The 14,258-nt window shown below is 43.7% G+C and overlaps 1 protein-coding gene across 13 annotated transcripts in view; it reads left to right on the top strand.

Annotated features, from left to right (window-relative positions):
• The window catches only part of STOX2 (storkhead box 2), a 242,522-nt gene that overhangs the window by 217,810 nt on the left and 10,454 nt on the right, over positions 1 to 14,258 (top strand). For 11 of the 13 annotated variants that reach the window (XM_039330840.1, XM_039330844.1, XM_039330853.1 and 8 more), the window contains one exon: positions 3,590 to 5,861. In XM_039330840.1, coding sequence (XP_039186774.1) covers positions 3,590 to 5,861 — 2,272 coding nt within the window. Of the gene's footprint in view, positions 1 to 3,589; positions 5,866 to 14,258 lie in introns of those variants that run through there. The other 2 variants (XM_039330841.1, XM_039330843.1) reach the window with 1 other exon arrangement.

Genomic DNA, 14,258 nt, shown 5'->3' with positions numbered 1-14,258 from the left:
TGTTGTGCCCCCCTCCACCTGAAACCATAAGCAAAGAAGTTCAAAATGGTTGGATTCTGACTGTTTACATATCAGAAAGTTATTAAAGGAAGCAATGTACAAGGTCCTGGGACACCCCACCACGAATAAACCACACCGAAATGTTAAAAATTATGCATGACAACCACAAACTGATAGCCTTTTTAAAAAGTCTCCTATGGAGTTAAAATTTAGTAAAATGTCGAAGTTTTAGTGAAAGGAATAAATTCAGTTTTCTTCTGGACTACTGTATCAGGTTTATTGAGAAAACGTAAATTCCAATTCAGTATTCCTATTCCAACCCCAATTGGGGAGGAATTTTATGCAAATTTATTTTCTAATCTTAATCAAGACCTCTCACACAAACTACTAATAGTCTGTAAAAACTTTCCGTTTTGGGCTGCAGTGTCAGTTATTTTTTTAAAAGCAATATGAGATTTATTCTTATAAGCTTCCAGCTCTCACTTTTCCAAGTTTGACTCATGAAATAGTTGTCAATGGAAACCATTGGCCAGGTCAAGGCCCAGGAAAAGATAAATTTGATTCTGGTGACTTTCAGTGTCTTAATAACAGAGAACAGCTGTGACAAAAAAGAAAAGAAAAAAAGAAAACATCTTGGGCTTTCTACAAGTGAGAATTATAAGTTCTAAAAAAAAAAAGAATTGACCTTTCTGGATTACAAATACTAACTCAACTCAACTGTGATTCTAAAGCTGTCTGCAGAGAAAGGAAAACTCTGATTTTTGGCTATCATGGAAAACCAGAGATCTGCAGAAAGAATATACCAAGAAAAAACAAACATTTTCCAGAAGGAGATCTATGCTATGTTGCAACTAATCCAAACAACAATAATCTCAAACCACGAGGAAATTAAACATAACCTTGAAAACCTAAATGAGCATATCTCCAATTTAACTTTACAACATAAACATTCTCAGAAAATAAAAATAGAGAGTGAGCAGAAAAAACAGACAACTGAATACGAGACAGAGGAGAGAGATTCCAAGATGGAATCTAACAATACAAAGTATGACTTAACCCAGATGGCAAAAAAATTACAGGAAACTCTGGACATGGAAAAGACAAACTGCACTTTAAGATTACAAAATAAGTTTGAGGACAAGAAAAAAGATTTGGCAAAATGGATTTTGTTAGAAGAATTATGAGAACTTGAGAGACAAAAATAATTTAAAAAATTAATAAAGAAAAAAAGAAAAGATTTTCAAAAAATACGAAGGGGTGAAACCTTCCTATAAAAACATCATCTTACCTGTTTTGTCTTTTGTACCTGCAACAACATTTATAAGATTATGGGAAGACTCTTTGACTCATTGAAGCATATTAAACAGGAAAGATGTTGGGCAAAAAAGGGGGGCTAAAGTGAGAATTAAAAAATTAGATGATGGGAATTACCAGAGGGAGTATTTAAAAATTAAACATTTGTTCTTGAATATGGTTAAAGAAATAGAAAGATTTTGAATATAAAATAAGATTAGTTTAAGAGGGATGAACGCCTCAAGTAATATAGTATGCCTTCTTTCTTTTTTCTTTTGTATTTGGTTTTTTGACATGAGAAATATAAAAATATTGGAATGGTTTACATAAAAGAAATGTTTTCTCTGTTTGTCTTTCTTTTTTTCTCTTATTTTTCTTTAAGATATGAGAAATGTAAAAATGTGATGGCTTGTGTGAGAAAAAAGACTTAAATACTTAAGTGTAACTAATTTTGAGAAAATCTTAACTAATAAGAATGTTTTGAATATTGTGAGGAAAAGAAATTTAAATAAGAATGTAAACAGGATTTATGACGAGGCAATCAAGATAATTAATGAAAAGAAGCTTTATATTGATGTGGTTATTATTTGAAGAAACATGAGAAAAATGTTTATATTTAATTGTCATTTATTTAAATAAGAACTGTATTGAATTAAGTTTGGCAAAGGAGAATATTATTGGAAGAAGAGGAAATCAAGTAAAGCTATTATACAGGCTATAGAATTATAGAAATTAATTGTTACTGTTTTGAAATACTAACCCAGAGAACACAATATTTACCGAATATTAAAGTATATGTTAAAAATTAATAAAACATATTTTAAAAAAGGAAACCACTGGCCAGGTAAATGAATACATCAAGTATCTCTGTAAATGAAATAAGTATTTTCTTTCTTCTTTCATGATGCTAATTTATGCCAACATAAATAGTTCAGTTAATGATTGAGAGGGAAATGTCTATGGAGATTCTCAGTCATCCAAGTCATGGTTATCCCAAAGGTGCTTTTTTCATGAGGCACTGGACTTTCTTGTTTTTCTTTGAAGACATTTCACTTCTCATCCAAGAAGCTTCTTCAGCTCTGACTGGATGGTGGAGAATGGCAGGATTTATACTCCTTGCAGACAGCTGGTCATTTGAATTCTTTTAACAAGTTGTTGAAGTCCCTGGAGGCTTATCTGTGTTGTCAAGGTCACTTGAGTAGTGCAAATGGGTGTGGAGCCTTCTTGGAACTGTTGAAAGGACTGTGTTGTAGACTGGAGATAGATGATGTCATATCACTCCCCCTCTGTTGAGAGAGGGCTGTTCAATTTGAGATAGATGGCTTCTTTGACTGATTTTAACATGAATAGTGATTTTTCTAATAACTGGATTTCTTTTTAGCAGTTGTATCATGGAAATAGGTGTTAAATCTAAAATGTCTTTACATATAAAAGAGCCCTCTGTTAGTCTGGTTTTTTTCTTTCAGTCATAAGGTAGTAATCTGAAAGTCTGTATTATACATAATGGCTGTAACATTTGCCCCAGAAAAGCGCAACTAAGAAATTATTTGTATTATAATCAATTTATATGACAAACTTCCAGAAATTCACCTACATGCTAGAATTGTTATATTGTATTTTATAACTATTAGGAAATATATAATATGCTAAATTGCTTAATCTGGAATATCCAAAAGTTCAGTTTGAATAGCATTTTTTATTATAGTTGCAAATGTCTAAAAAAAACATCAAAGCAGCAGTGGTCACACAAAAGGAAAAAGTTCCAAAATATTTTGCTTTGCTTTGATATCTTCATATCAAAGTAATTTCTTGAATTATAGGTTGTATTTCACTTTAATGGATCATATATATAATTTAAGATTCACTAGAGATATATTGGGGATTTTTTAAAGCTCTTGTTAATTTTCTGATGTTATTTAAAAAAGCAGAATGATGTCTTTTGATTTCTTGCTTTTGTGTTTTAAGAAAGACTTAATTAAAATAATACTTATCAAAATTCTCTCAAGTAGAAGAACACAGATTATAGTTAAACATTTGGATATAAATTTGAATTTTATCAATATTTTATTTGTACTTTTAAAAACCTGACTAATGCTTTTTTGTTTAAAAATTTTAAGCACAAACAATAAGTTGAAAGCAAACCCATAGCAAGATGCTTTGCCAGGGTATTTTTGTTTTTTGACTTTTTTTATATCTTGGGAAGATGAGAGATTATTTGAAGGAAGGGCTTCAAAAGAATATTCAGAACTGTCCCTAATAAAATGCATCTCATTTTTCACATTATTGTTTTTTTTAGGTGTTCCAACTCCAAGTCCTGAAATCCTTCGTCATACCTTAAACATGCTTGTACGAGAAAGAAAAATATACCCAACTCCAGATGGTTACTTCATTGTGACCCCGCAGACTTATTTTATAACACCTTCCCTCATAAGAACTAACAGTAAATGGTACCATCTGGATGAGAGGATACCTGACAGGTCTCAGTGTACCTCTCCACAGCAAGGAACTATAACTCCTTCCACCTCGGGCTGTGTCAGAGATCGAACGTTACCTAAAAACCACTGCGACTCTTGCCATTGTTGCAGAGAAGACATGCATAGCATGCATGCATCGACTCTACAGAGGAAATCAACAAAAGACTGCAAAGACTCTTATTGCCCTCCTTCTCTTTGCCAGGTGCCACCCACTGAAAAAAGTAAAAGTACTGTAAATTTTTCTTACAAAACAGAGACACTTTCAAAGCCTAAAGATGGAGAAAAGCAGTCTAAAAAGTTTGGGCTAAAATTGTTTCGACTGAGTTTCAAAAAAGATAAGACAAAACAGCTGGCCAATTTTTCTGCCCAGTTTCCTCCTGAGGAATGGCCTTTACGGGATGAAGATACTCCTACCACTATACCTAGGGAGGTAGAAATGGAGATTATTAGGCGTATCAATCCTGATCTGACTGTGGAAAATGTCATGAGGCACACTGCACTAATGAAGAAGCTTGAAGAAGAAAAAGCTCAAAGGAGCAAGGCTGGATCATCAGCTCACCATAGCGGGAGAAGCAAAAAAAGTAGAAGTCATAGAAAATCTCACGGAAAATCTCGGTCGCACAGCAAAACTCGAGTCTCTAAAGGAGATCCTTCAGAGGGTTCCCATTTAGATGTGCCAGGTGAAAGGGAATATGATTTCTATGATCCTCTCATGAGGTCCCCAAGGGAAGGCTGCTACATAATAGAACACAAAAGGGACAACTTTATCATGCACAGCAGTCCTAATGTTCTTGAGTCTCATTTTCCTATGACACCTGAATGGGATGTATCTGGTGAATTGGCCAAAAGGAGAACAGAAATGCCTTTTCCTGAACCTTCAAGAGGAAGCTCCCATTCTAAGGTCCATCGAAGCCACAGCCACACACAGGACCGAAGATCAAGAAATGAGAGATCCAATAAAGCCAAGGAACGATCTCGATCTATGGATAACTCAAAAGGACCTTTGGGGACTGCTTCTTTAGGTACCCCTGAAGACATAGCTGAAGCTTGCAGCCAAGATGACCAAACAACTAGTCAAACATATATAGATGATAGTACCTTAAGGCCTTCACAATCACTTAGTCATCAAAGGGCTCTTCTGTCATCTGTAAATTACAAAGAGGTAATTAAACCTGAAAAGACTGTTGGTGGTGCAGAAACTCCTATTTCCTGTACCTTGTTAGAACAAAGCAAACCAACGGAGAACTTACCACCTTATAACGAACTCAGTTCTTGTACAACAAAATCAGCCATTGATGATTATTTTCAGTGTAATACTTCCAGTGAAACAGTACTCACAGCTCCTTCACCTTTAGGAAAGAACAAAGATGACAGTGACCCAGTGACTTTGGCAGACAGTACAAAAAAAGTCTCTCCCTCAGAAAGACAGTCACAGCACTTAGCTAGAGAACCAGGAGTCCATAGAGAGGAGTCACCTAAAGGGCCAAGTAATAATAGTGGGCCAATCGCTGCAAGTCAGACAGCTGAAGTAATTACAAATGGTCGACTAGCTCAACATCACAGCACAGAGTCCAGTAGCCTTGATAAGAGGAAAGAAATATTTAGTAAAGACACGCTTTTTAAGCCTCTCCACAGTACTCTATCTGTCAACAGTTTTCACAAACCTAATGTGCCACACTTAAAATCTCATCAAAAGACACCTTCTGAAACTTTGCCAAGCAGATGTGATAAACTTGAACAAGCTATGGTAACCTCAGTCACACAAGTCATACCAATTTCCCAGAGGCAGCAAGAAACAGCTGGAAACCAAGAAGCAGCTTTTGATTATTACAATGTGTCTGATGATGATGATTCTGAGGAAGGGACTAATAAGAATACAGAGGAAGAGAAGAATCGGGATGATGTGGGCACTATGCAATGGCTTCTTGAGCGAGAAAAGGAAAGAGACTTGCAAAGGAAGTTTGAAAAGAATCTCACTCTACTTGCTCCAAAGGAAACTGAAAACAGCAACAGCCAGAGAGCCACACATTCAGCAAGGCTGGACAGCATGGACAGTAGTAGCATCACAGTAGATAGTGGATTCAATTCTCCACGGTAAGATTTTAAATTAACAACATTAATTTTCAGCAGCCTTAAATGTAATGTCTCATTACCATAAACAAGTCATGGAAATATTGCAGATTTATAGTGTTTTAGGTTGGAGTTTTCCTACAGCTTGAGGCAGTGTTTAGGGTCTTGGATTTGAGTAGAATGTATCATAATGGCTTAGTAACAGTCACCTAAATAATTAAACTATGACTTCATATAATAAATCAGACTTTTCTAGAATAACATTTACATTGTGATAGCTTAACTGCTTCCACATGATTGGAAAATTTTATTTCACCTCAGTTATAGATGCCTGTTGTCTTTGGCTGCAGGATCATACATTTCAGGTGTGTGTATATAGTGTGTTATAGATTCAACCTATTGCCAAAATTACTGTTTCTCTGTGAGATAAGGCTTAACATAGAGCTAATATATAAACCATGTTGGTGCAAGTTAAGCACCCCTCTTTGAAGTGTTGAAGCAGGTTCTGTATATTCATGTACAGATATTTTTGGTGATTACTGCTGAAGCCAAGTATTCTAGAGAATGCAACTACTTCATCACTTCGAGGGGCACTTTGAGATTTTTTTTTATAGCCATACTATTTACCGTTTTGCAATAAATAGAGTACCTGTCTGTCTCTCTCCACTTGTGGTAATAAAGGTTCAGAGTTAAAATAATTTTTATGCTAAAATGAATTGAAAAATATTAAAGAATTTCAAATGTTCTATATTTGTCCCATGGTGTGAGCTCTATTTAAAGATAAATAGGCTGGAGAAAGTTATAAAATAATTTACTTCAGATTTATTCTGTCCCTATTGTTATTACAAACAAAGAGAAAACAATATTAGGAAATGTAGTTCCTTCCATTCCAACTTTTGCAAATTTATTTATTCTCCAGCACAGGAGATGGATAATCCACCAATGGGTTAACTCAATCCTCCTGCCTAATCAGATCAAGTCGGCCAAACTTGCCACGCCTGTCCTGAGCCAGTTGTCCCAGTCTCAACTTGATCTTGCCCAGAACAGATGTGCATGTTTGGCTCAGAGGCAGGTAGATCTTAATCTATTAGTGGATTATCCATTAGTTCTTTAACTTCCAGCCCTCTGAGTAGTGCTGGGACCAGCGCTCTTCCAGAGGACTCTTCTTTCATCTGACTGCCATTGGGATTGATTAGCAAACGGAGGCTTCCGTTTCTTTTCTTTCCCTTTCTTCTTAGCTCAGCGCTGGGCTCAGTGCTGCTGCAATTCACCCCCCTCTCCTTCCCCCAGCTCACCTCATGGTCGGAGCTTGCGGCTGCAGCTCCAACGGCCCTACGGCGACCGGATTGAGCTCCATGGAGGCCACAGGGCTTCATTTCCCAGCCACTCAGGGCTCCCAAAATGCCGCCGATCAGCTGAGGAGGCTGTTTTTCCTTGCTGCCTTCCTCCCGCACCATGTCAGGATAGGAGAGCACCTTGCCTTCTGTTCGGAGCCAAGGGGTGAGAACGGCAGTTGGGACGTGGCCGCCATCTTGCGGACCGCGTGTCCGTCGCAAAGTCCTTTACCGGATAAAAGAGAGGGGGAAAGGGATTCTTCCCCAATCTACTCCTACGGTGGTTGGAGGTTCTTTTCAAGTGGCAAATCATTCCTATTCTTCAGCATGATTGGATGGAGAATCCACAAATGGGTTGTCTTAATCTTCCTGCTCCAATAAGACTAAGTCTGAAGTATAGCTACCCCTCTGCTGTGCAGGAGCACCCCAGTTTTAGACTGTCTCTTGCTCAACAGATGCGTTTTGATTACTCAGACTACAGCAGGTTGTATAATCCATTTGTGGAATTTCTTTCCATTCATTCTGGACTTTAGTTAATAATAGTTAATTAATCAAATAGAAGGGAAACCTTTGATTGGCAAATTTTCCTCTTTGGCCAGGAAAGTCTTACTTTTAGGGATTCCCTGCAGGCAGCTGCCTGCTCGAACAGGGACTGCTCTCCCTTGCGTGAGCCATTCTTCCCTCAATTAACATTCCAGGCCATTAATAGCCGAAATTCTTAGCTTATCCAGCTGGCCAGCACGGAGCCCCTGAGCCTTCAGAATGCTCAGACGACATCGGCTAGGCTGAGGGGATTCAGCACGGCACCTCCAGACGGCTTCCTAACTTAAAAATTGACTGTACTGACCCGGCTAGGACTCAATAAGGAGGTAGCGATCCGGAGGCTTCCGCAGGAGCACCAGCCAACTGATTGGCGCGAAGCGCAGATCGGCAATCAGGGCGAAATTCTAGGCACTTCGGGCGGCGTTTTAGGTGCGAAAATTGCACAGCCGCCATTTTGATCATTGCAGTTTCAGGGGCTCCCCTGACAACTACTTGGACGACTGCAAGGTGCGGCCATTTTGGTCAAGGCTCAGCAGCTAGGCTGATATCAGCCTCAGAGTCCCAATGACGGTTTCTTTTGGCACGCTCGAATCGTGGCTGCCATTTTGACAGCCGTGCCTATCAGAAATCACTCTTTTCCTCCTTTTACTGACTTACATTCTACTCAATACCTGGGGAGGGCAAGCTCGTCGCTACAAGGACGCATTGCCTCATCATTCACCTCCCACTATCCCCCTATCACCAATTGCCTTACTGCCCCTCGGAATTTGGGATTCCTAGAGGGAGGTGGCTTCCTTCGGCGGTCACTTACAGCGTGGGGGGGCGCTACAGTACTGTAATCGGCCCTGTCAGAGTGTCTGCTGTTTCAGCCTCACTATGAGCATTAGCCATAAGGTTCCCCAAAACAATCATATTTGAAAGGGGAATTTACCTGTTAGGATGGCAGATAATTCCTTTCCTCAACCTTCACAGGACATTACTGACTTCCCCGCCAGAAAGAAACACAAGGCCTCTACTACAGAGGCAGCGGGGAAGATCACTTCAAAGGCCCAGCCCTCCAAAAAGCCTAAAACAGCTGGCAGGGAGGCCAACAAGTATCATCAAGCCTTAGAAGGGGAATTCTCCAGGGCAAGGTCACTGGCTTCCGGTGAGGGGTATAACACTACTCCACCTGGGGGTCTCTATTTGAACCCCAGTCGGTCCACTGTAATTTACCACCAGGGGCCTGGTCTCCTCCCAGGGAGGCAGCACAAGTAGAACCTGTCATTTCAGGGCTAGACCTAGAAGCGCAGAGGGGCACTGCCCAGGGCACGTTTCCATCAGGGTCTCAGGCTATCTTTACACCCACTGCAGCAGGGCTTCACCCTCCCTGAACCACAGGCACTAGGGCCTGAACAGTTCCAGGCTATGATAACTCAGGTCTTCGCCCAGTTCATGGCCTCATCAGTCTCCCAACAACCCCCACAAGCTCCAGCAGCACCTCCATGGTTGTGCCTTTACCCTGGAACACCAGACTTCACACAAGAGGGTTCCTCGGAATCTGCAGAATTCGACCCTTCAGGCCTGCTCCTGTCGGATGACAAGGACATCTCAACTCCAGACTCGGCTCTCCATGCTGGTCTTTTTGATCAGTCCTTCTTCAGTTCCTTGCTGCTCAAGGCTTGCACGACAGCCAACATCACCCCGAAGCAGGAGGCCCAGCCAACTCCGTCTTCATCTAAGGATCCCAATCCGCTTTATGCTGAACCGGTGGTACCACAAAAGCATGTTCCCTGTCCCCCCTTCTTCCGCAACACAGTGCAGAAACAGTGGGGTAACCTGGGGTCTATCTCCAATCTAGGGACTTCAGAGAAAAGTTTATTTAATGTGGCTCCCTCTTTTGCCTCTTTACTGGAGGTACCTCAAATTGATGAACCACTTAACTCTCTTTTTTCCAACACTGATATTCCAGGGGACATGGCTGAAGCGCTTAAGGCTGAGGACAAAAAAATTGAGGCTGCGTTGCGCAGATCACATCAGGCATCGGCCAGGGCAATCAAGGCCTCCACATCCATGGCCTTCTTCGCTCGGGCTTCCGTACTGTGGCTCCGTGAACTCCAGGACATGATCCCTCCTGACCAGGTTCGTGTGCACCAGAACCTGGGTAAGTTGGTGGCCACATCCCAGTATATGGCTGACGCCTCCCAGATACTGCCGCCAGATACTTTCCGCAAGCCATAGCAGCAGACATTTCAGCCCGTAGACTTTTGTGGCTCAAGAACTGGCGGGCGGACCTAAAGGCTAATGGCGCCTGGCTACTAAGCCTTACATTGGGGGACATCTCTTTGGCGAAGCCCTCAACCCATACTTGGTAGAGGGCAAGGACAAACGCAAGACTCTTATTAACACCACTAAGAGGGGAGATAAGCGTTCGGGTGGCGGGGCCTCCGAGAACTATTATCATAGGCAGTCCTTTTGGGCAGCCTCAAACTGGGACTGGCTCCAGACCTCACGTCCTTTCTACCAGAGATTGGAGCGCCAGCAGGACCGTCCCGCATCCAGACCCCGGCCACAATTCCAGTCCAAGCGCCCCTTTCGAGGCTCAGGAGGACGCCCTTTCAAATGAGGGAAGTGACTCCAAGGACACTCCACCCATAGGAGGTCGGCTGTCCTTTTACTCCGACATATGTGCAGCCACCATCACGGACTCATGGGTCTTGAACACCATAGCTCAAGGTCTAATGCTGGAGTTTTGGTCCAGTCTACCGGATCACTTCCGAACTTGTCCCACCCCCACGAACAAGAACAGAGCAGTCCTCATGTCAGAGGCCATCTCCCACTTGTCACAGATATGGGCCATAGAGCCAGTACCGGAGGACCAGAAGGGACAGGGTTTTTACTCCACTCATTCCAAAGTCCTTGGAGGGCTGGAGGGCAATTTTAGATTTAAAGGGTCTCAATTACTATCTGATGTACAGGAAGTTCAAGATGCAGTCGCTACAATCCATCTTAGCCAGCATCAGAAAAGGGGACTTCCTGACATCAATAGACCTGACAGAAGCATATTTACACATCCCTATTCTCCCTGGGCATTGCAAATTTCTGAGATTTTGTTATGCCCACCAGCACTATCAGTACAGGGCCTTTCCATTCGGCCTCTCCTCAGCGCCCAGAGTGTTTACAAAGATATTGACAGTGCTGGCTGCTCACCTGAGACAGATTCCGATCAGGGTTCAGTGCTATCTGGACGACATTCATTGCTATCTGGATGACATACTGATACAGTCCCCCACCATCCAGATAGCTCGCTCGGATCTCACCCTCACTGTCAGGATCTTTCAGGAGCACGGGTTTTCTGTCAATTTTCAGAAAAGCCATACAGTGCCCTCAACCTGTTTCCTGCATCTAGGGGCCGTCATAGACACGAACAATTGCACGGTCTATCTGTCACAGGACTGACGGGACAGCATAAGGGCCCTTGTTCATCGAATCCAGAGAGGCAGGGTGATCACCTTAGCCTTATTGTCACAACTCCTGGGGAAGATGGTGTCCTGTATACAAATCGTCCCGTGGACATGTCTTCACGCCAGGGAGCTACAGTGGCTTCTACTTCCATTCCAGAGGCTACGCATCAGCACTTCCAACCAGAAAGTTCAAGTTCCGCGTCCGGCATTGAACTCCTTCGATGGTGGGCTTCCCCAGCAATATCAAGGGGAACAGAGTTCAAGGAGCCAGCCAGAATTACCCTGACCATGGATGCCAGCCTATTTGGCTGGGGAGCGCATCTCCAGTCTCAATTGGCTCAGGGTCGGTGGTCCCAAGAGGAGTTGAAAAACAACATAAACTGACTGGAACTCAGGGCCATACGTCTGGCCTTATGACACTTCAGCAGCAGGGTAGCGGGGCAGCATGTCCTAGTGCTTATGGACAACATTGCTGCAAAGGCCCACGTGAACAGACAGGGGGACCAGATTCTGGCCTCTCATGGAGGAGGCCCAATTGTTGGGGTCTTGGGCAGAGATCAGTCTTGCCTCCATCAGGGCGGAGCATATATCTGGAGTGGCCAACCAGCAGGCAGACTCATTGAGCAGATCAACTGTGGACCATGCCGAATGGCGCCTGAGCCCGGGGTTGTTCGGGGAGATCGTGGACAGGTTTGGTCCCCCAACCTTAGACCTCTTTGCCTCCCTAGTCAATTCCCAACTCCCGAGATTCTTTTCCAGATTCCCGTCTCCGACAGCAGAAGGGACAGATGCCCTCTGCAGTCCCTGGCCCAGGGAGCTGCTTTACACCTTTTCTCCCTTGCCACTCCTTCCTGCGATGATCTGCAAGATCCTACATGAATGGGCGGAGGTCATTCTGATTGCACCACATTGGCCAAGACGTCTGTGGTTTGCCGACCTGGTAGTGCTCTCCATCTCCACCCATGGAGGATCCCCGCAGGTCGTATTACCCTTACTCAGGGAGTGCTGCAGCATCCAGATCCACAGTGGCTCCAACTAACCGTTTGGCACTTGAGAGGCGGGCCTTGACCCAAGACTCATATTTGTCGAGGGTGATTGCCATGATTCAGCAATCCAGGCGCTCCTCAACGAATAGAATCTATGATGCCACATGGAGGAGCTTCTGTACCTGGTGCTCTGGTCATAGGATGGATATTTCGGACATCTCTGTTCCGATTGTTTTGGAATTCCTAATGGATGGGTTGGACAAGGGGCTATCCCCGAGCACCATCCGCAGACAGGTCGCAGCTCTGTCCACGGTGCTCCTGTATGACAGTTCTGCTCCCCTGGCACACCACCCTACGATGCATTCCTTTTTAAAGGAAGCGACTAACGCCAGACCACCAGCAGTTCACAGATACCCTTCTTGGGATACACTGGGTTTTGCAGGCCCTCATCTCACCACCCTTTGAACTCATTATCACATGTTCTCTTAAACTGTTGTCCATGAAGGTGGCATTTCTTGTGGCAGTCACGTCGGCCAGGCAAATTTCAGAACTGGCCGTTCTCTCTGTCAGAGAGGACCTGTGCATCTTCCATGCCGACAGGGTGACCCTCAGATTAGATCCTTCCTTTATTCCCAAGATCAATTAATTATACCATAGGTCCCAGGAGGTGGTTCTACCAAATTTCTGTCCTAACCCTTCCCATGACCTTGAGAAACGGTGGCATACTCTGGACATTCGCAGGGCCCTGCGACGTTACATCAAATGGATTTCGGCCTTCCGTAAATCCAAAGCATTGTTTGTGTCATTTCAACCTTCCTCCATGGGTCAGAAGGTCTCTTCCTCAACTATAGGGAGATGGATTAGGGTTTGCATCGCCCTCACATACAAGTCACAATCATTGACTGTTCCTGGACACATCACGGCCCAGTCCACTTCGGCAGCTTGGGTGACCCAGGCACCTATTGGGGAGATCTGTAGGGCGACAACTTGGTCCTCTCCTTCATCCTTTGTCCGGCACCATAAGATTGACAAATATGCCTCCTTGGATGCCTCATTTGGTCGCAGGGTGTTGCAACATGTATTATCATCTAGCGGGACCCAGGCCCAAACTATTTCCCCCCTTAGGGACAAAGGGCTTTAGTATGTCCCATTTGTGGATTCTCCATCCAATCATGCTGGAGAAGGGGCGTTGTCTTACCTGAACGCCTTTTCTCAGCATGATGATGGAGAATCCACTCCCTCCCTTTTTAGGGTCAGTTTTGGCCCTGGTTCCAGTGTAAGGAAAGCACACGCGTCGGACTAACATCTGTGTCTCAAACTGGGGTGCTCTTGCACAACAGAGGCGTAGCTATACTTCAGACTTAGTCTTATTGGAGCAGGAAGATTAAGACAACCCATTTGTGGATTCTCCATCATCATGCTGAGAAAAGGCGTTCAGGGAAGACAACGCCCCTTCCAGGCATATTGACCATTGGGTCCCTGACCTAGGCCAAGTTGGGAGCCTGACCAGCCACGGCCGCCATCTTGGAAGCTCCTCGTGGTTCCTGCCCAAGGCCCTTCAGGGGTTACTTATAGCCAAGGCCCTTCCCGGGTTCCTTACAACCAAGGATCGCCTGGGATCTCTCTCTTGTAGTCCTTGGGGACTTTCTCCTCATATAGCATTTTATGCCCTTTTTTTCCTCTTTCCATTCCTTTTGGCATAGGCCCAATTGATTTCATTGGGCCCTCTGGTGTCTCCAGACTTGGTCATCACTTGGCTAGCTGATTAACACAGTAGTTCCCAGCCTCTGACTCTGTATTTAGTTGCCACCTTTTACATTGCTGGCCTGGCAACACAGCAAACTTCACTAGCAGGCCACAGTCCAACCTTTGGGGGACGTTATAGTGGCTGCAAGTAGGATCGGTCTTTTGGATACCACCGGTCTGGTGATCGGGGGGTAGGGCAGTTATTACCAGCCATTGCCCTACACCCTTATTAGTGAACTGATCCTTTTCCAGGGGTACCTTCTCATGCACCTGAAGATTTTATACCAGCATGGAGGATAACGTGGCCTCCCAATCCAAGGACACCTCCCCTCCTTCCTCCATCCGGAAAAGGCATAGATCCCCTACCCA

This window comes from Crotalus tigris, unplaced genomic scaffold (genome assembly GCF_016545835.1).
Source record: "Crotalus tigris isolate CLP2741 ecotype Arizona unplaced genomic scaffold, ASM1654583v1 scf7180000024432.2438137, whole genome shotgun sequence".
NCBI classification, from domain to species: domain Eukaryota; kingdom Metazoa; phylum Chordata; class Lepidosauria; order Squamata; family Viperidae; genus Crotalus; species Crotalus tigris.
This window is presented reverse-complemented; position numbering and strand designations above follow the sequence as displayed.